The sequence below is a fragment of the Eucyclogobius newberryi genome, unplaced genomic scaffold, assembly GCF_026437365.1.
Source record: "Eucyclogobius newberryi isolate DKJ021-1_F unplaced genomic scaffold, fEucNew1.0.hap1 SCAF_3, whole genome shotgun sequence".
In the NCBI taxonomy this organism is placed as follows: Eukaryota; Metazoa; Chordata; class Actinopteri; order Gobiiformes; family Gobiidae; genus Eucyclogobius; species Eucyclogobius newberryi.
The window spans coordinates 2,498,689-2,521,259 of NW_027315945.1; the positions used below are offsets into that span (position 1 = coordinate 2,498,689).

At 48.7% G+C, this 22,571-nt stretch overlaps 1 protein-coding gene across 12 annotated transcripts in view; it reads right to left on the bottom strand.

Moving 5' to 3' along the window:
- syngap1b (synaptic Ras GTPase activating protein 1b) overlaps positions 1-22,571 on the bottom strand; it is a 324,464-nt gene that overhangs the window by 141,622 nt on the left and 160,271 nt on the right. For 8 of the 12 annotated variants that reach the window (XM_072460138.1, XM_072460136.1, XM_072460132.1 and 5 more), the window contains 5 exons: positions 17,809-18,206; positions 17,486-17,607; positions 13,034-13,187; positions 11,129-11,227; positions 4,631-4,870 (listed from right to left, as the gene is read on the bottom strand). In XM_072460138.1, the coding sequence (XP_072316239.1) occupies positions 4,631-4,870; positions 11,129-11,227; positions 13,034-13,187; positions 17,486-17,607; positions 17,809-18,206 (1,013 nt within the window). The remainder of the gene's footprint in view (positions 1-4,630; positions 4,871-11,128; positions 11,228-13,033; positions 13,188-17,485; positions 17,608-17,808; positions 18,207-22,571) is intronic. The other 4 variants (XM_072460139.1, XM_072460140.1, XM_072460143.1 and 1 more) reach the window with 2 other exon arrangements.

The window sequence follows — 22,571 nt, forward strand, 5'->3', positions numbered from 1 at the left end:
TGAGGCCCAAATACAGAGTCCTGAGGCCCAAATACAGAGTCCTGAGGCCCAAACACAGAGTCCTGAGGCCCAAATACAGAGTCCTGAGGCCCAAACACAGAGTCCTGAGGCCCAAACACAGAGTCCTGAGGCCCAAACACAGAGTCCTGAGGCCCAGTGGATGGTGATGTCATAAATTGTCTGTCAGACTTTGTTGATCTCAGTCTAAACTTGAACAACAGGACAATCCCAAAACACATGATAGTGGTTTTCCTCCTGCTGCCACGTCCTCTCCAACAGTCTGCCTCCTGCTGCCACATCCTCTCCAACAGTATGTCTCCTGCTGCCACATCCTCTCCAACAGTCTGCCTCCTGCTGCCACGTCCTCTCCAACAGTCTGCCTCCTGCTGCCACATCCTCTCCAACAGTCTGCCTCCTGCTGCCACGTCCTCTCCAACAGTCTGCCTCCTGCTGCCACGTCCTCTCCAACAGTCTGTCTCCTGCTGCGACATCCTCTCCAACAGTCTGCCTCCTGCTGCCACATCCTCTCCAACAGTCTGTCTCCTGCTGCCACATCCTCTCCAACAGTCTCCCTCCTGCTGCCACATCCTCTCCAACAGTCTGTCTCCTGCTGCCACATCCTCTCCAACAGTCTGTCTCCTGCTGCCACATCCTCTCCAACAGTCTGCCTCCTGCTGTCACATCCTCTCCAACAGTCTGCCTCCTGCTGCCACATCCTCTCCAACAGTATGTCTCCTGCTGCCACATCCTCTCCAACAGTCTGCCTCCTGCTGCCACGTCCTCTCCAACAGTCTGTCTCCTGCTGCCACATCCTCTCCAACAGTCTGTCTCCTGCTGCCACATCCTCTCCAACAGTCTGTCTCCTGCTGCCTGACTCTTACAGAAAGACGGGGACACAATGATTTATGGGAGAGTAAAGTCCTCGGAGTCAAGAGAACTGATAAAGCAGGACGGGAGGAAGTGGGTTATTAATTGTCCAATATGTAAAACATTATATTACTAAATTGCACAGTTCAAACATCCTCAAGACATTTACAAATGGATGCAAACAATATTGACAATCTGAACATTTCACACAGTAAATGTATCATGTGGGTAATGTCTCTTTAATTTAATAGCAGTCGTTTAGCTGAGTTATAGCTTTATTTTGGAAGAGATTATTTTAATCCACTTTCAAAATAAAAGCAGTCGTTTGACGGAAAACGTTATTCTGACCTTAAAAGCAGGAAACCTCTGCTTGTGCCAGAGAAAGTAAAAGGGTGGTGCCACAGTAACGAAAAGCCTTATGTCTGGCATTCCTGTCACCATGGCAACACTCAGAGGTCATCCTCAGGTCGCTACAGTCAGGACAACACATTCAAACTCATGTGGCATCGAAGGTCACTGGTTCCATATCTGGTGTGTGAATGTGTGTGTGTGTGACACTGGTGTGTGAATGTGTGTGTGTGTGTGTGTGTGTGTGACACTGGTGTGTAAATGTGTGTGTGTGTGTGACACTGGTGTGTAAATGTGTGTGTGTGTGTGTGTGTGTGACACTGGTGTGTAAATGTGTGTGTGTGTGTGTGTGTGTGTGTGACACTGGTGTGTAACTGTGTGTGTGTGTGTGTGTGTGTGACACTGGTGTGTGAATGTGTGTGTGTGTGTGTGTGACACTGGTGTGTGAATGTGTGTGTGTGTGTGTGTGTGTGTGTGTGTGTGTGTGACACTGGTGTGTGAATGTGTGTGTGTGACACTGGTGTGTGAATGTGTGTGTGTGTGTGTGTGTGTGTGTGACACTGGTGTGTAAATGTGTGTGTGTGTGACACTGGTGTGTGAATGTGTGTGTGTGTGACACTGGTACCGGCGCATGGTGTAACGTCAGACGGCGCACACTGTTAAAAACGCTGCGTTATTTAATAAAAGCGTCAGAAAATACGGCGCGATACACATAGTGATGCACATAGTGATGCACATAGTGATACACATAGTGATACACATAGTGATGCACATAGTGATGCACATAGTGATACACATAGTGATACACATAGTGATACACATAGTGATGCACATAGTGATGCACATAGTGATACACATTGTGATGCACATAGTGATACACATAGTGATGCACATAGTGATACACATAGTGATACACATAGTGATGCACATAGTGATACACATAGTGATACACATAGTGATGCACATAGTGATGCACATAGTGATGCACATAGTGATACACATAGTGATACACATAGTGATGCACATAGTGATACACATAGTGATGCACATAGTGATACACATAGTGATGCACATAGTGATACACATTGTGATGCACATAGTGATACACATAGTGATGCACATAGTGATACACATAGTGATACACATAGTGATGCACATAGTGATACACATAGTGATGCACATAGTGATGCACATAGTGATGCACATAGTGATGCACATAGTGATGCACATAGTGATACACATAGTGATACACATAGTGATACACATAGTGATGCACATAGTGATACACATAGTGATACACATAGCGATGCACATAGTGATGCACATAGTGATGCACATAGTGATACACATAGTGATACACATAGTGATGCACATAGTGATGCACATAGTGATGCACATAGTGATACACATAGTGATGCACATAGTGATACACATAGTGATGCACATAGTGATACACATTGTGATAAACATAGTGATGCACATAGTGATACACATAGTGATACACATAGTGATGCACATAGTGATACACATAGTGATGCACATAGTGATACACATAGTGATACACATAGTGATACACATAGTGATGCACATAGTGATACACATAGTCATACACATAGTGATGCACATAGTGATACACATAGTGATGCACATAGTGATGCACATAGTGATGCACATAGTGATACACATAGTCATACACATAGTGATACACATAGTGATACACATAGTGATACACATAGTGATACACATAGTGATGCACATAGTGATACACATAGTGATACACATAGTGGTACACATAGTGATGCACATAGTGATACACATAGTGATACACATAGTGATACACATAGTGATGCACATAGTGATGCACATAGTGATACACATAGTGATACACATAGTGATACACATAGTGATACACATAGTGATGCACATAGTGATGCACATAGTGATACACATAGTGATACACATAGTGATGCACATAGTGATACACATAGTGATGCACATAGTGATACACATAGTGATACACATAGTGATGCACATAGTGATACACATAGTGATACACATAGTCATACACATAGTGATACACATAGTGATACACATAGTGATGCACATAGTGATACACATAGTGATACACATAGTGATGCACATAGTGATACACATAGTGATACACATAGTGATGCACATAGTGATACACATAGTGATACACATAGTCATACACATAGTGATACACATAGTGATACACATAGTGATGCACATAGTGATACACATAGTGATACACATAGTGATGCACATAGTGATACACATAGTGATGCACATAGTGATACACATAGTGATAAACATAGTGATACACATAGTGATGCACATAGTGATGCACATAGTGATACACATAGTGATGCACATAGTGATACACATAGTGATACACATAGTGATGCACATAGTGATACACATAGTGATACACATAGTGATGCACATAGTGATGCACATAGTGATACACATAGTGATACACATAGTGATACACATAGTGATGCACATAGTGATACACATAGTGATGCACATAGTGATACACATAGTGATGCACATAGTGATGCACATAGTGATACACATAGTGATACACATAGTGATGCACATAGTGATACACATGTTGTAGAACGATTGGCATTTGGCAGATCAAAAATCTGTAATTTAATAAAACAACAGAATTGTTCCATGTTCTTAATAAGAATCAGAATTATTTCCATTGTCAGTGAAAAAGTTTACAAACTAGACATTTTTTATGCTTTTATATTTTATTTGCGATAAACCATAAAACACTGAATAATAACTCTCCTCTCTCCTCTCTCCTCGCTCTCTCCTCACTCCTCGCTCTCTCCTCTCTCTCTCCTCTCTCCTCTCTCCTCGCTCTCTCCTCGCTCTCTCCTCTTTCCTCGCTCTCTCCTCTCTCCTCGCTTTGTCCTCTCTCCTCTCTCCTCGCTCCGTCCTCTCTCCTCTCTCCTCGCTCCGTGCTCTCTCCTCACTCCTCGCTCTCTCCTCGCTCTCTCCTCGCGCTCTCCTCGCTCTCTCCTCGCTCTCTCCTCTCTCCTCGCTCCGTCCTCTCCCCTCTCTCCTCTCTCCTCGCTCTCTCCTCGCTCTCTCCTCTCTCCTCTCTCTCCCCTCTCTCCTCGCTCCTCGCTCTCTCCTCGCTCTCTCCTCTCTCCTCTCTCCTCGCTCTCTCCTCTCTCCTCTAACCCTAACCCATTCCATAGACAGTTAGAATATAACTTTAACAAAATAAACCGTCATAATAAATTATAACAACATTATTTTTGTATTCTTTTGGCCACCAGTTGGCATAAGAGTGACAAAGAACTGAGAAGATGCATCAAAATGCTCCTCAGATACAAGCCCTTAAAGATCACACCCGTCCCCTGTAGGACGCGCTCACCTTGCGTCTCTTCTTGTCCGTCTCCTTGTACAGGTGCAGGCGCAGGTTGCGGACGGCGGGCAGATTGTTGAACTCAAAGTGCTCTCCCCAGAACACAGTGTCGGTGCGAGGTTTGCTGGTGGTGCGAGCGTACAACATGTCGTCCAGGCACAGCTCGCAGTAGTAGCGCTTTTTGGCGGGAAGTTCACGGGCCTCGATGATCCACAACTTGAGCACATTTTCCACTCTACGGCTGTTGTCCTGTGAAGGCAGCACAGTCATGGTCCAAGCCTCCTCACAAGTGTCCATGAACACAAGCATGGAGAAAGGAGAAAGGAGGCGTGGCTACATAAAACAGACATATGAAGCTTTTGTCTCTCCTGGTTCAGGTACAGAACTATATGAACGCGCTTCAGACGAGTTAGAACACACATTTCACAAGAATGTAGTGAAATTAATGAATTAATTTAAAATATAAAATTTATATTGCAACACCTATTTTGTTAGATTCATGTTTTAATTGTGAGCCAATCGAGGGAGGAAAGAAGAGCAATGAACCCGATTCCTGCGTGTAAAATAACCATAACCACAGAGGGAGGGTGCAGAGGGAGGGTACAGAGGGAGGGTGTAGGGGGAGGGCGAAGAGGGAGGGTGCAGAGGGAGGGCGAAGAGGGAGGGTACAGAGGGAGGGTGCAGAAGGAGGGAGCAGAGGGAGGGTGCAGAGGGAGGGTGCAGATGGAGGAGGCAGAGGAAGGGCAAAGAGGGAGGGTGCAGAGGGAGGGTGCAGAGGGAGGGCGCAGAAGGAGGGCGCAGAGGGAGGGTGCAGAGGGAGGGTGCAGAGGGAGGGTGCCGAGGGAGGGTACAGAGGGAGGGCAAAGAGGGAGGGTACAGAGGGAGGGCGTGGAGGGAGGGTGTAGAGGGAGGGCAAAGAGGGAGGGTACAGAGGGAGGGTGCAGAGGGAGGGCGAAGAGGGAGGGTGCAGAGGGAGGGCGAAGAGGGAGGGTACAGAGGGAGGGTGCAGAGAGAGAATGCAGAAGGAGGGTGCAGAGGGAGGGTACAGGGGAGGGCAAAGAGGGAGGGTACAGAGGGAGGGCGCAGAGGGAGGGCGCAGAGGGAGGGTGAAGAGGGAGGGCGCAGAGGGAGGGTGTAGAGGGAGGGCAAAGAGGGAGGGTACAGAGGGAGGGTGCAGAGGGAGGGCGAAGAGGGAGGGTGCAGAGGGAGGGCGAAGAGGGAGGGTGCAGAGGGAGGGCAAAGAGGGAGGGTACAGAGGGAGGGCGCAGAGGGAGGGCGCAGAGGGAGCGTGCAGAGGGGGGGCGAAGAGGGAGGGTGCAGAGGGAGGGCGCAGAGGGAGGGCAAAGAGGGAGGGTACAGAGGGAGGGTGCAGAGGGAGGGCGCAGAGGGGGGGCGAAGAGGGAGGGTGCAGAGGGAGGGTAAAGAGGGAGGGTGCAGAGGGAGGGCAAAGAGGGAGGGCAAAGAGGGAGGGTGCAGAGGGAGGGTGGAGAGGGAGGGCGAAGAGGGAGGGTACAGAGGGAGGGCAAAGAGGGAGGGTACAGAGGGAGGGCGCAGAAGGAGGGCGCAGAGGGAGGGTGCAGAGGGAGGGTGAAGAGGGAGGGCGCAGAGGGAGGGCGAAGAGGGAGGGTGAAGTGGGAGGGCGAAGAGGGAGGGTGAAGAGGGAGGGCGCAGAGGGAGGGTGAAGAGGGAGGGTGAAGTGGGAGGGCGAAGAGGGAGGGTGCAGAGGGAGGGTGAAGAGGGAGGGCGAAGAGGGAGGGTGAAGAGGGAGGGCGAAGAGGGAGGGTACAGAGGGAGGGTGCAGAGGGAGGGCGCAGAGGGAGGGCGAAGAGGGAGGGTGCAGAGGGAGAATGCAGAGCGAGGGTGCAGAGGGAGATGGCAAAGGGAGGGCACAGAAGAAGGGTACAGAGGGAGGGAGCAGAGGGAGTGAACAGAGGGAGGGCATAGAGGGAGGTATAAGAGGGTGGGTACAGAGGGAGGGCACAGAGGGATAATGCAGAGGGAGGGCGCAGAGGGAGGGCGCAGAGGGACGGCGCAGAGGGAGGTAAAAGAGGGTGGGTGCAGAGGGAGGGCACAGAGGGAGAATGTAGAGGGAGGGCGCAGAGGGAGGGTGCAGAGGGAGGGCGAAGACGGAGGGCGAAGAGGGAGCGTGCAGAGGGAGGGTGCAGAGGGAGGGAGCAGAGGAAGAGTCCAGAGGGAGAATGCAGAGGGAGGGCGCAGAGGGAGGGTGCAGAGGGAGCGTGCAGAAAGAGGGCGCAGAGGGAGGGTACAGAGGGAGGGTACAGAGGGAGGGTGCAGAGGGAGAATGCAGAGGGAGGGTGCAGAGGGATAATGCAGAGGGAGGGCGCAGAGGGAGGGCGCAGAGGGACGGCGCAGAGGGAGGTAAAAGAGGGTGGGTGCAGAGGGAGGGCACAGAGGGAGAATGTAGAGGGAGGGCGCAGAGGGAGGGTGCAGAGGGAGGGCGAAGACGGAGGGCGAAGAGGGAGCGTGCAGAGGGAGGGTGCAGAGGGAGGGAGCAGAGGAAGAGTCCAGAGGGAGAATGCAGAGGGAGGGCGCAGAGGGAGGGTGCAGAGGGAGCGTGCAGAAAGAGGGCGCAGAGGGAGGGTACAGAGGGAGGGTACAGAGGGAGGGTGCAGAGGGAGAATGCAGAGGGAGGGTGCAGAGGGAGGGTGCAGAGGGAAGGCGCAGAGGGAGGGAACAGAGGGAGTGAACAGAGGGAGGGCGCAGAGGGAGGTAAAAGAGGGTGGGTGCAGAGGGAGGGCACAGAGGGAGGGATTAGAGGGAGGGCACAGAGGGAGAATGCAGAGGGAGGGCGCAGAGGGAGGTCGAAGAGGGAGAGTGCAGAGGGAGGGCAAAGACGGAGGGCGCAAAGGGAGGGTGACGAGGGAGAATACAGAGGGAGGATGCAGAGGGAGGGAGCAGAGGGAGGGCAAAGAGGGAGGGAATAGAGGGAGGGCGAAGAGGGAGGGTGCAGAGGGAGAATGCAGAGGGAGGGTGCAGAGAGACAATGCAAAGAGAGGGAGCAGAGGGAGGGTGCGGAGGGAGGATGCAGAGGGAGGGCGAAGAGGGAGAGTGCAGAGGGAGGGCGCGGAGGGAGAATGCAGAGGGAGGGAGCAGAGGGAGGGTGCAGAGGGAGAATGCAAAGGGAGGGAGCAGAGGGAGGGTGCAGAGGGAGGACAAAGAGGGAGGGAGCAGAGGGATAATGCAAAGGGAGGGTGCAGAGGGAAGGTGCAGAGGAAGGGTGCAGAGGGAGCGTGCAGAGGGAGGGCAAATAGGGAGGATGAAGATGGAGGGTGAAGAGGGAGAGTGCAGAGGGGGGGCTAACAGGGAGGTTGCATAGGGAGGGCACAGAAGGAGGGTGGAGAGGGAGGGTGCAGTGGAAGGGCAAAGAGGGAGTAAACAGAGGGAGGGTGCAGAGGGAGGGAACAGAGGGTGGGTGCAGAGGGAGGGCACAGAGGGAGGGCGCAGAGGGAGGGCACAGAGGGAGAATGCAGTGGGAGGGCGCAGAGGGAGGGTGCAGAGGGAGGGCACAGAAGGAGGGCGCAGAGGAACGGCGCAGAGAGAGGGCGCAGAGGGAGGGAGCAGAGGAAGAGTCCAGAGGGAGAATGCAGAGGGTGGGTGCAGAGGGAGGGCACAGAGGGAGAAAGCAGAGGGAGGGCGCAGAGGGAGGGCACAGAGGGAGAATGCAGAGGGAGGGTTTAGAGGGAGGGCGCAGAGGGAGGGCGAAGACGGAGGGCGAAGAGGAAGGGGGCAGAGGGAGGGCACAGAGGGAGGGAGCAGAGGAAGAGTCCAGAGGGAGAATGTAGAGGGTGGGTGCAGAGGGAGGGCACAGAGGGAGAAAGCAGAGGGAGGGCGCAGAGGGAGGGCACAGAGGGAGAATGCAGAGGGAGGGTTTAGAGGGAGGGCGCAGAGGGAGGGCGAAGACGGAGGGCGAAGAGGAAGGGGGCAGAGGGAGGGCACAGAGGGAGGGAGCAGAGGAAGAGTCCCAAGGGAGGATGCAGAGGGAGGGCACAGAAGGAGGGTGGAGAGGGAGCGTGCAGAGAGAGGGTGCAGAGGGAGCGTGCAGAGGGAGGGCGAAAAAGGAGGGTACAGAGGGAGGGTGCAGACGGAGGGCAAAGAGGGAGGGTGCAGAGGGAGAGTGCAGAGGGAGGGCGAAAAAGGAGGGTACAGAGGGAGGGTGCAGACGGAGGGCAAAGAGGGAGGGTGCAGAGGGAGAGTGCAGACGGAGGAGGAGAGGGAGGGTGCAGAGGGAGAGTGCAGACGGAGGAGGAGAGGGAGGGTGCAGAGGGAGAGTGCAGACGGAGGAGGAGAGGGAGGGTGCAGAGGGAGGGCGCAGAGGGAGTGTTCACAAAAGAACGTTGCAGAGGAATAAGACAGGAAGGGCACAGGGGGACGACAAAAGGAGGGCACAGAGGGGCAGCACAGAGAGAGGGCAGAGAGGTAAAGCATGGGGGACACAGAGGGACGGATAAGAGGGAAAACAGAGAGGGACAAAACAGAGGAACCATGGTACCACATTTGGACAACACAGACGGACCAAACTAAAAGACAACATAGAGACAACACACTGGGACTACACATAAGACCGAGAAGAACACCACACAGAGGGACGTCACAGCGGGACAACGGAGAAGAACACCACACAGAGGGACGTCACAGCGGGACAACAGAGAAGAACACCACACAGAGGGACGTCACAGCGGGACAACAGAGAAGAACACCACACAGAGGGACGTCACAGCGGGACAACAGAGAAGAACACCACACAGAGGGACGTCACAGCGGGACAACAGAGAAGAACACCACACAGAGGGACGTCACAGTGGGACAACAGAGAAGAACACCACACAGGGACGTCACAGCGGGACAACGGAGAAGAACACCACACAGAGGGACGTCACAGTGGGACAACACAGAAGGACACCACACAGAGGGACGTCACAGTGGGACAACACAGAAGGACACCACACAGAGGGACGTCACAGCGGGACAACGGAGAAGAACACCACACAGAGGGACGTCACAGTGGGACAACAGAGAAGAACACCACACAGAGGGACGTCACAGTGGGACAACAGAGAAGAACACCACACAGAGGGACGTCACAGTGGGACAACAGAGAAGAACACCACACAGGGACGTCACAGCGGGACAACGGAGAAGAACACCACACAGAGGGACGTCACAGTGGGACAACACAGAAGGACACCACACAGAGGGACGTCACAGTGGGACAACACAGAAGGACACCACACAGAGGGACGTCACAGCGGGACAACGGAGAAGAACACCACACAGAGGGACGTCACAGTGGGACAACAGAGAAGAACACCACACAGAGGGACGTCACAGCGGGACAACGGAGAAGAACACCACACAGAGGGACGTCACAGCGGGACAACAGAGAAGAACACTACACAGAGGGACGTCACAGCGGGACAACGGAGAAGAACACCACACAGAGGGACGTCACAGCGGGACAACGGAGAAGAACACTACACAGAGGGACGTCACAGCGGGACAACAGAGAAGAACACCACACAGAGGGACGTCACAGCGGGACAACGGAGAAGAACACCACACAGAGGGACGTCACAGCGGGACAACAGAGAAGAACACTACACAGAGGGACGTCACAGCGGGACAACGGAGAAGAACACCACACAGAGGGACGTCACAGCGGGACAACGGAGAAGAACACTACACAGAGGGACGTCACAGCGGGACAACAGAGAACACCACACAGAGGGACGTCACAGCGGGACAACGGAGAAGAACACTACACAGAGGGACGTCACAGCGGGACAACAGAGAAGAACACCACACAGAGGGACGTCACAGCGGGACAACAGAGGAGAACACCACAGAGATTAGCAAGCAAGAAGGTCGCGGGTTCGACTCCTGGGCCAGACTAAGCTTCTCTGTGTAGTTTGCATGTCTCCTCTGTCTGGGTGCTCAGGTTTCCCACATCAATGTCAAACATGCGCAATAGGTCAATAGGTCAAATCCTCCGACTGCTATAGTCCTGACCGAGCCTCGCAAAGACATCTGGAGATGGTCCCTGAGCGCTGCACTGCAGCAATCACAGCTTCTGAGGGGACGTGCCAGAGACATCGCAGTGGGACAACACAGAGGGATGTCAGAGCGGGACAATACAGAATAACACCACACAGAGGGACGTCACAGTGGGACAACACAGAAGGACACCACACAGAGGGACGTCACAGTGGGACAACACAGAAGGACACCACACAGAGGGACGTCACAGTGGGACAACACAGAAGGACACCACACAGAGGGACGTCACAGTGGGACAACACAGAAGGACACCACACAGAGGGACGTCACAGTGGGACAACACAGAAGGACACCAGACAGAGGGACGTCAGAGTGGGACAACACAGAAGGACACCAGACAGAGGGACGTCACAGTGGGACAACACAGAAGGACACCAAACAGAGGGACGTCACAGTGGGACAACAGAGGAGGACACCACACAAAGCAGAGACCTTGTTGGGTTTGACTGCTCTCTGAAGGTTCTCAATCCACTTGTCCCTCTCGGCTGCTGAGCGACACGCAAAGCACTTGGTTCCCGATGACGTGGTCACCTGATGTTCAGCAGGAAGACGGACAACCACACAGGCCATTAGTAACCATGGAGACACCTTGACGCCCAGGCATCAATGTTTCTCTTAGAAGACAGAATGGTCCTGACAATTAGAGCTCAAAATGAAGTGTTGTCTGGAGGTGTCTTAAAACACTACACAAAAGGACCCTTGATGAACCAATGTAGCATCAGAGAGAGAAGGACTTAATGTCTTCTGTTGGACACTGGGCCATGGAATAAAACAGGCGCAAAAAGAATCACGTTCAAATCCTAGTGGTACAGATGCTCTTAGGGACAAAATGAGAGAGCTACAAATAATAGTGGGTTTTACTCTTTGGAAACCTCTGACGTGCGCTGTTAGCAAGTCTAGCATGTTTTCCGTGACGGCAAAACTTGCAACGGTCTCTAAAAGGTGCGAAAAGCTTATGAACTCATAAATCATTAGAATGACAGGAAAACATGTGGAAGGAGGAATCACTTTAGAATGCTGCAAATAGTGTAAAATGAACGATGAAAATGTGTTTTTGAACATTGGTACATCTGATTGGTCCAGGCTGCAAAGATGTCAGGGTCCCGCCTTGTTGATGACATCACACTTGACAGACTGTGATTCTACTGAACTGTAAAACCTGCTCATGTTTCTGTTGGACAATCGTCTTCTGGGTCATATTACAAAGGTAAGCTAACAGTCCGAGAGTTGCATGAAACACTAAATGAAGTGAAATATGTAAAATACTACAATGAATATACTATATCAGGTGATTTCCATTTCACTATATTTTCTAGTATCGGGGCAGATATTGATACTGGTATTGGTGCATCACTAATAGTGATGGATCGCATGAGCATTAAACTTATTATATGTCTATGTTTGAAACTTTCTTTTCTCTATGTGTTTAAAATGTTCCATAATATGGTCTAAAGTGGTAAAAACATCATAAATAATAAAACAATCATCTCCAAGGTGATCAGAATATGGTTAATTGAATAAATCAAAGATAAGTTTATACCACAGCAAAATATTCCAGGCAAAGCAAGACAATTTTCATGAGACAAGCAGGTGATTTCCTCCTGAAAACAAACATAGTGCAAATTGAATCATTATGTTGAGAAGTTCTTATTATTATTTTGTGGGTGGGTTAAAGGAATAATAGAGGATTTTTGGCGAGCAATCTGAGTCTCATTTCCTGGTGGTGGCGTGGACAGCCGAGTAGTTCTCCCACATGTCAATCATTCCCTGCGTGCTGCTGCACACCTGCAGCCTGGTTCCCATAGCAGCACGTTTCCATGGCTACACATGTGTGGTTGATATGTCGGTGTGTGTTTAGAGAGTTCCTTCAGTTACAAACATGACACAGAGAAAGACTGTGTTCCAGCTCAGAAGAGACGAGAGATGATGAGATCTGTCGTGGTAATAAACAAACACACGTGTAGAGGCGGGGCTGTAGAGGCGGGGCTGTAGAGGCGGGGCTGTAGAGGCGGGGCTGTAGAGGCGGGGCTGTAGAGGCGGGGCTGTAGAGGCGGGGCTGTTTGTGCTTCTGCACGAGGTCTGATGGGAGGCGGCCTCTTGGAAACAACAGGAGGGGGGGCTGAGTGTGCATATGCGCATTTAAAGAAAAGGAACTAACAGTCGCTTGAGTTCTCAAATCGGCGAAAAGTCCTCTATTATTCCTTTAAGAATGAGTGAAAAGTTGCCAAAAAGAACAAGTCTTTTTCTGCTGCAAAGAGCGCAAACGTGACTCATCTAAACCGACTTGGTTTGGACACACCTCCAGACAGTCTCCCCTGACAGTGGACATGAGCTCACCTCGAAGCAGTACTCTTGTCCCAGGATGCTGGAGTGGACAGGTTTGATGATGGCATCCTCGTCCAGCGTAAGGTCCAGCGCCTCTGCAGCACTGCTCGGGGACAGCAAGGACTCATGGGAGTGGGACTCTTTGAAACTCTGCATCAGACGGGTCCTGAAGAGGGTGGGTGTGGTGTTGGAACAGGGAAGGTAGTAGTATTCAGGTTAACCGTCCCTCAGTATTTGAGCCCGTGTGCAGCCACAGTTCTGTCTGGGACCTTCTCGAAACACTTCTGCTCATGATCTCTACACAGTTGTCTGCTAACAACAGATGTAGCAGATACATCTGAAACCTTTGTTGTGTGCTGATCTCGGGGTGTGATCATGAGCATAGCTGGAAGGATCAGTGTATTAAACAGTAAAAGCTCTTAATTTGGGACAGTCGAACCACAGCCACTAATTTGTAGCAAATCTAAAGTGTCTGAACACGATTTAGTCAACATATAACAGACACCAGACTGATAAAGCTTTTCCACGCCACGCGCTGTGACCGGTGACCTGGCTCACGGTGATCAAAGGCTGAGAATGACTGCAGTCGTGAGCACCTCTGCATTTAGGATTAACTGACTCATTTAAACTCCAACTGATGCAGCAGCTCCACCTGTAACAGAACTACTGCATGCAGGAGAATCTGACCGATAGTAGAACCTCAGATTCAGGAGGAGCAGGTTTTGGTCCTGGTCGTGGAACACTGGACCAGCTCTAGACTCTCCATCAGGTGCTCCAGGGTTCATGGGAGTTTGCCCAGTCCACATGTGCTTTGTGGATCTGGAGAAGGCTTTCGACCGTGTCCCTCGGGGTGTCCTTTGGGGGGTGCTCCGGGAGTACGGGGTCCGGGGCCCTTTGCTCAGGGCTGTCCAGTCCCTGTATGACCGGAGCAGGAGCTGTGTTCACTGCGGTAAGTCAGACCTGTTCCCAGTGCATGATGGACTCCTCAGGGCTGCTCTTTGTCACCGGTTCTGTTCATAGTTTTTATGGACAGAATTTCTAGGCGCCGTCAGGGGTCGGAGGGTGTGGTCAGGGGTCGGAGGGTGTGGTCAGGGGTCATAGGGTGTGGTCAGGGGTCGGAGGGTGTCCGGTTTGGGGACCACAGGATCTCATCTCTGCTGTTTGCAGACAATGTTGTCCTGATGTCTCCATCAAACCCGGATCTGCAGCTGCACTGGGACGGTTTGAGCCGAGTGTGAAAAAGGAAAAAGGTGTCTTGCCCTCTCCAGGTGGATGGGGAGGCCTTGCCCCAAGTGGAGTTCAAGTATCTCGGGGTCTTGTTCACGAGTGAGGGAAGGATGGAGCGTGAGATCGACAGTTGGATCGGTGCAGCAGCTGCAGTGATGCAGTCGCTGCATCGACTGTTGTGGTGAAGAAGGAGCTGAGTCCAAAGACAAAGCTCTAGATTTACCGGTCACTCTACGTTCTGACCTCACCTATGGTCATGAGCTTTGGGTAATGACCCAAAGGACAAGATCGTGGATACAAGCGGTCAAAATGAGTTTCCTCCGCCAGGTGGCTGGACGCTCCCTTAGAGATAGGGGGAGGAGCTCAGTCACATAGGAGGAGCTGGGAGTAGAGCTGCTGCTCCGCCAGCTGAGGTGGTTCGGGCATCTGTTCCGGAGCCTCCTGGCTCCTCCCTGGGGAGGTGTTCCAGGCATGTCCCACCGGGAAGAGGCCCCAGGGAAGACCCAGGACATGATGGAGGGACTATGTCTCTTGGCTGGCCTGGGAACGCCTGGAGGAGTTGGAGGAAGTGTCTGGGGAGGGGTAAGTCTGGGAGTCCCTGCTTAGACTGCTGCCCCGGATAAGCGGAAGAAGATGGATGATGCATTACTTAACAAAGTGGTTTATTGTCTGTGATTTCTTTGTGTAAATATAACGGGTTTATTATTACTATTGACACAGTTTTAGTTTTTTTTTAGGATCATATAATGTAGCACTGAACAATAATTAGCCAATGTAGCTATGTAGGCACAACACAAGCAGGTCATTCTCTGGAACCAATGCACAAAAGATCACACCAGTCGAGGACCAAACCCGTGTGGTCAGGAGCATCAGACCGAGCTGTCGGCTGCAGCTGCGTCACTGGTCAAGCCTGAAGTGCAGAGTATTCACTGTAACTTTATTTCTGTTGAAGCTCACCCTAATGACAAAAAGATTAAGGGGCAATACAGCACAAATCTGTTTGAAGTTGGTAAATCGTACCGTACACTTTGTGCACAATATGCTCTCATGTCAATTAGGATTAGGATGTCATTTAGGAGCTTTCTATGAACATTGTTTAATCTGTTTTTCACTGTCGTCCCCAAGGCAACTGCTGTTGTGATTTTGGGCATTTCAAAAAATGAATGGAATTAAATTTAATTTAATTCTACCATAAATCCTTACAACTCAGGGAATATCATTATTCTCTCATCAAGAAACAAGTGTGAAGTGGTTTTAAATGTCATTCATTCATGTTTCCTGGACACTACTGCAAAATGTATTAGGATCTACTTCACAAGCCTTAGTACAAAGTTAAGGCTTTTGTACAGGGTTAAGTAAACAGGAAGTGTCTGCAGTGCTCCGCCCATAAGCTTACGTAAACAGGAAGTGTCTGCTGCGCCCTCTAGCTGCCACGCCCCTCTGTTCAGGTATACTGCTCTGCTCTCCGCTCACAGAACAGCAGCTACACAGCTACAACATTGAGTTATTTATTCCTGCGATGAGGCAACTCAGGGGACGATGGGGCTGGAGCGGCTTCAGTGACAGGCGACCATCGAAGAATATGTGCACACAATTTTACAGAGGACTAGAGCTTCTTCAACAAAAGCTTGTGGAATAATGGAATATCTAAAACAAGGACTCTAAAGAAGGAGCAGCTCCTAATACTGAAGAAATGTCCAATGAACAGATTTGGCTGTGATCATCCGTGGTGAGCAACCGCATGCAAATAAGTGCTTTTAAAATGCTCTGCTTTGCGTTTATTTGCGTTTTGCGTTTACTGTTAGTGCGCCTTCAGAAGGGGCGTGTGCTTGTGTTGTGCTGTCGCTGTGAAGGGGAGTGGCTTGTGTGGGAACAGGAGGCGGGGCAGAGAATCCAAGTGTCAAAACCAGAAGCAAACATTTCTACTGGGGCTGTGGCTGTCTATTTGTTTCTTTGATTAATCGAGTAATTCATTTTCTTTACATTCTGTAAACTATTTTACTTCAAAAAACATATTAAATCATTTTTTAAAATACATGTTATAGTTCATAGTGATAAACAAATATCCGATAAGGAGTTTCTGCTCAAAACAACACATTTTATTCTTAATTTCACACACGTTTGTCCCCAAAACAGCAACATTTCACTTCAGTCCAAACTGCTGTGTTTGTATATAAAGAATATATAAAAAGGACTAATTAACTTGATTAGCTATGAATTCATTTGCATTTCTGTCACATGACTTTAAATAAGAAACTTGTCTGTAAAACTTTATATTAAGTGAGACCAGTGGTTCCAGGGCTGCGTCCCAATGTCCAGCAGGTTAAAGACTAGTGTCCTCCATTTCAGACAAAACTCTTCCCAGTCACACACAGTTTAAAATATGCCGCTCTTTCTCTGTTTAGAGAAAATGCAGGATTGCGTGGAACAAACTCCAAGCACCACAGATTCACACGTTTTTTTGATTAAATATCCAAATTAAATGAATCATTGAGGCAATAAAATGATGATAATTAAAGGTTTTTTGCAATCAAATTACTCGATTTACTCGATTATTTGTTGCAACCCTAATTTGAATGCCTCGTTTGGGTGAATATAGCATTTTCCAAAAATGTAACAGTGTTAAATGCTACTGTGTGTGTTGAATAGCTGATGGAAGTGTAGTGCCCGCTCTGTTTGGCCTGTTGCATGAAACATTACTCCTTCACCTCTCAAGACCCTTTTGAGCACATATGAGTAAATTACCCCCCAGAATTGATTTTTAAAACCATGTATATTTCTGGCATTTGTAGGACCTGCAGGTTGTAAAAAAACCTGACCCTGCATCATTAGCAGCTGCGGGTCATTCTTTGGGGTCCAGGAGAATAGAATGATCTAAACTGTGCAATGTCACTGACTCAAATGAACATGAGATGTGGCTGTGACAGGGAGCAAGTTCTAGCTTCTGCTAATAAACTGTTACATTCATGACCCCAAGAATAAAGCAGAGGCAGGGACAGGAACAAGTTTAATCTAGATTAAGCAAATCTTTTATTTGTATTCTATTATTATTTTGTGTCTGACAGCTTGTTGTAATGACTTGTTCATTGTTGGTTGTTTTGTTGTTTGTGTTGCTCTGAATCACCAGGACAAGTTCCTATGTTTTGTTCATTGACAATGGCAATAAACCTTATTCTGATTCTGGTGGATGGTGAGAGACTTTGGTGACACTATGGAGCTGGCATGCAGTGAACCTACCTCTCCTGGTCAGCACTGCGGAAGCGAGGGAGGATCATGTGGCGAAAGCTGCTGGATCGGTCCAGCTTGGGCTGGCTCTTGGCGCGTTTGATGGAGCCCTTAAGCCTTTTACTGAGGAAGCTCTGAAAGAGGAGATACAGCCACATGACAAAGGCTCGATGAAAACCATTAATCATTCTTATGTAATCAATATGTTTTATGTTAAAAAATATCATTTACTCTAATTTATGAAGCCTCTTAACTCTGCTGGCATATGTTTTCTATTGTCACCTCATAATGGCCACCACAACTTCTGTGAGCTGCTGGTGCCTGGTGCCACCTACCTCCACAGGTGGTAACGGTGCAATATAGGATCCTCCCAGCTGCGACCCCGAGCGGTCAGCCGCCCAGTGAGACGTGAGAAGGGGGGGGGCAGGCATGTGGGGCTGGCTGAACGAAAGGGAGGAGGGCAGGGGCAGCGAGGAGGACGCTCTCTGCTGGTACAGTCTGGGCGGCGGGGCAACGGACAGTGTCGAGGGGTAGGGGTGCGGAGGGGCCCCACTACAGCGCCGGGAGCCCGGGACAGAGGAGGGGGCAATGGACAGGGTGGGGGGCAGCGAGCGGGGCCGGGAGCAGGGCGGGTTACTCACGGATTGTCGGAAGGGTTGAAGAGGGGCAGTGGGAGACACGTCCATGCTGGGCTGCTTTCCAGTGGCGATACTCTTCCTCCGGGGCCGGTTGTCTACAACAGAAGGGCCGGCATAGGTCAGGATATCATTACAAGCAATAAAACTCACACACAAGTCAGCATGTGTGCAAGTTATCATATCTAATTCAACATCACAATTTAGATAATCATACTTAGTACATTGCAAAAGCTGCTCTAAGTAGCAGTACATACTGTGGATTGAATATTGATTTCAAAAAAATGTACTCCAAATGTATTCACAGTCACAGCATTAGGAGAATAAGCATGATTAAAACAAGTAATAATGAGATTTTGTCATTCACTGCTAGTGCTCATCAACAGTGTTATGTGCAAAACTGAAGCACAGCCAGTTCTGTTCCAGGAGATCAGGAAACACGGAGCGATGGAAATGTGGCTGTAGAAGCACAAGGTGACTGACAGCTCTCTGACAGGCCATGTTTAATAGCTTCATCTGGGTTGTGTAAGAGGGTTACATAATAGTACTTTTAGAAAAAAAACATTAAGACCAGAGGCTAATGAAAATCCAACAGGTGGAGATGGTGAGAGGACAAACAGACAGGCTCCTGCACCTGTCATGATACAAAGGAACTTTAGCGCCTAAATTCCTTTGGCTATTGGATATTTTTGGATCAATTCCAAGATCTCCGCACCTGTCCTTACGGACGAAACATTGTGAATTTACGCTTTTTTTGAAAAACTTAGAATCTCTGAAAGCCACAGCTTAATAGTTAGATTGATAACCCTATGACCATATTATAAGGTGGGAAACTTGAGCAACATGACTCGACTGGACCAAACCCGTGTGGTCAGGAGCATCAGACCGAGCTGTCTGCAGCTGCGTCACTGGTCAAGGCTGAAGTGCAAAGTATTCACTGTAACTTTATTTTTGTTGAAGCTCACCCTAATGCCAAAAAGATTAAGGGGCAATACAGCACAAATGTAGATTTCCTGTGCATGTTAACATCGGTTTGAAGTTGGTACATCGTACACCATCTTCAGGCCTTTGGGTGCATTGTGCACTCTGGTCATACACCAGATAAATATGACTTATTTGACTAATGTACCACAAAGACTTGACTTGACTTATGGCTAAACGTTTGTGACTTAAGTCTTGACTTTGATATGAGCCTAATGACTCACAATGATGTGGGTTTTACAGGCAAATATGTTTAAATGTATAACAAATAACCTCAAACATAAAAAACAGCACAAGACCAGAGAGATCATAGGGTGGAGTCATGCCATGTCCCAGCTTCAAGTTGTCCATCGTTGTCCCTGTCCCTCCTTGCTACAGAGCTAACAAGTCTGTGGACGACGCCATCAACCTGGCTCTCCACTTCACCTGCAGCACCTGGACTCACCAGGAACCTACACCAGGATCAACACCACCTCCTGCTCTGCTCCAGACAAGCTCTCCCAGCTCAACGTACCTGACTCCACCCGCAGGGGGAGTGCCGACTCCCCCTGCAGGGGGAGCACTGACTTCCTGACAGTGCCCTTATCAAGAAGGCTCAAAGAAAAAGATCTATGGGCAGGAGGCAGTTGACATCCAAAGCGCAGCTCTGGGAGGTAATTCTGACGCAAAGAAATTCAAGCAGAAACTCCACAAACTCACAAGTTCAATGGATGAAGCTCCTGTCAAATAAGGCTCCAATGTTCACATGGAACTTGACCTGTTCAGATGTTCTGATTGAAATAGCTTTTGATTTCAGTTAATATGAACTGCTAATGCTTCTAATTTAACAATTTGTAAAGTATAGAGCTAGGTTCACACCACGACGTCCAGAGACTCAGAGGAGCCACACCCAGGCGTGATGATCTTCCCTTAACTCTGCTCTGTATCGCTTGACCCAGACAAGCCACGAGCCGATTGTCTCCATTGTTGGGCTGTGCAATTACACCAAAGTCACTCTTTCAACCTGGTCTGCCATCACACCAAGAGAACAGCCACACCAGCAAATCCAACAACTCCTCAACTGCACTTGCACTTTGGACGCCTTGGGTGCGCGTCTGCTGGTGATTTTTAGTTTCTGCCTTCAAATGCACCAACTCAGGGAATCTGGCGGGAATTCTGACACCGTGGTCTGAAATCCCCTTAGGACTCCCTGGATGTTATTGTCTTTTCCACTGCACCAGGATGCACCCAGTGTTGGGAAAGTTCACTTTCTACATGAACTAGTTCAGTTCATAGTTCACAATTCAACATTTTGAACTAAGTTCACAGCTCCAAAAAATGAACTAGTTCAGTTATTTTTTTTCAATATTATGCTATAGTTTTTCTAAATTATTTCCACAGCCCAAATACAACCACAGGAGCAATTATTGCATTAGTTTAATGCTTAAACTATGTGTCAGATTTCATCTTCATATCCAATTTTGAATCCTTTACATTCACATTGAAGGGACAGACTTCCCCATGTGCTGTCCATTCAGCACCACACTAGCAGTAGTACTACTACTGTAGTAGTAGTAGTAGTAGTAGTACTACTGTAATAGTAGTAGTAGTAGTAGTAGTACTACTACAGTAGTAGTACTACTAAAGTAGTGGTGGTGGTGGTGGTAGTGGTAGTAGTAGTGGTAGTAGTAGTGGTAGTAGTAGTAGTAGTAGTAGTAGTAGTAGTAGTAGTAGTAGTAGTAGTAGTAGTAGTAGTAGTTGCAGCTTTCAATCCCACAGTATTTTCTCAAAAACATGAGGGAAAACTTGGAAATGTTAGATTGTTCCACCTCATTGACCTGCCGCTGTCGGCCTCTACAACTGTTGGTCACTATGAAATCTGACCTTCATCCTGCTCTGTTCCCCTGGTTTCTCAGATATGATAGTGCAAACTGCCATAACAATCTTTGAAGTGAACTCTGAGCACCTCCTCTGAGCACCTCCTCTGAGCACCTCCTCTGAGCACCTCCTCTGAGCACCTCCTCTGAGCACCTCCTCTGAGCACCTCCTCTGAGCACCTCCTCTGAGTACCTCCTCTGAGCACCTCCTCTGAGCACCTCCTCTGTGCGTCTGCATCTTTCTTGCACACTCCCTGTGCAGTGCGCGCCAGGTCAAAGGAGGAAGCAGCCGCTTTGGGAGTTTTATTCTCAATTTGTTCAGGGATCATTTCAATGATAACAATGGTATTAAATACAGCAGATGAATTCATTGTGAGTCTCGTTAGTGATCGATAACAGTGACACATTGACTGTCTCCAACAATGAAATGAATGAAATGTGCTGTTGGTTTGCTCTGTCATTAGAATGAGAAGGAAAAGAGGACAGGGCAGTGGTTGGTGGGGTGCTGGTCCACTGGACAATGTTTTGAATGATGATGTTTCCATGGAGACGAGCAGTGGCCCCTCCAGGCCTAGTTACAGGTCAGATCTGTAAAAAGGTGACCCTGCTGACAGTAGTAACTCTAAGCCTGTTATTGAATAAACACAAGATAAATACATATAATGCCATAGTGGAACATTCCAGGCAAAGCCTCCATAGAGAAAAGAAGGTAGAAAAGGCTCCATAGAAGTCTGCACTGCAGTGCAACATCTTGAATGAAATAAAGGACAACAAAATAGGCTTACTTTAGTTCAGTTGCATAGGTTCAATAGAGCAGACACTGTACAAATAGTTGTGGACTTGAGCTTTAGTCTTAAGACTAATAAGAAAATAAAAGCCATGATTTTACTCACACTTTATCCAGCTATAAAAAACCTGTCATCGCTGCCTCAGATTAGGCTCCCTCATGTCTATAACATGTGAAAGTGACATTGCTCCCTGCTAGAATATAAACATTTAGTAGAGTAAAGACCTTTCCATTAATAAGGATTTCACCATTACAAATCTGTCATCTTTGTCTTTATGTTCAAAACTCAGTTTTTAATGTTCTAGATCTTTTAGATTGGTTTCTTGTAAGTATATAATCCATCTATTTTTTCTTCTCTCATGTTTGTTAGTATATTTTACTGGGATTGGGTTTAATTTGCCTCTAACATTAAAAGGCTGCTATTTGCTACTAGTCTGTTTTGAATTAACCCTTAGCCCCAAAAATATGAACTTCTCACAGTCAAAATCAACACATAAAAACAAGAACTGCATAAACACAAATCCCCAAAAAAGGGAATCTGAAAAACAAAAGGATCCATGCCAAAAACATGCAATGGACCCAAAACCGACCAAATAGAATATTTTATTTATTAGTTGTATTTAATTAGCTCAGCTCCTGTGAATCCGATCATCTGGCACTTTATCAAGAATATGACACTAGAAACAGTAAATGCACCAAACCACTAGTTTATGTAGCTCTAATAAGCCTGACCATAATGCCCAAACCAAGTCTTAAGTGACATGAAAATAAATCAAATGTATGAAGCAATGTCCTGTGTTACATCGCCATGACAACAAATAGTTTCTCTAGAAACACAA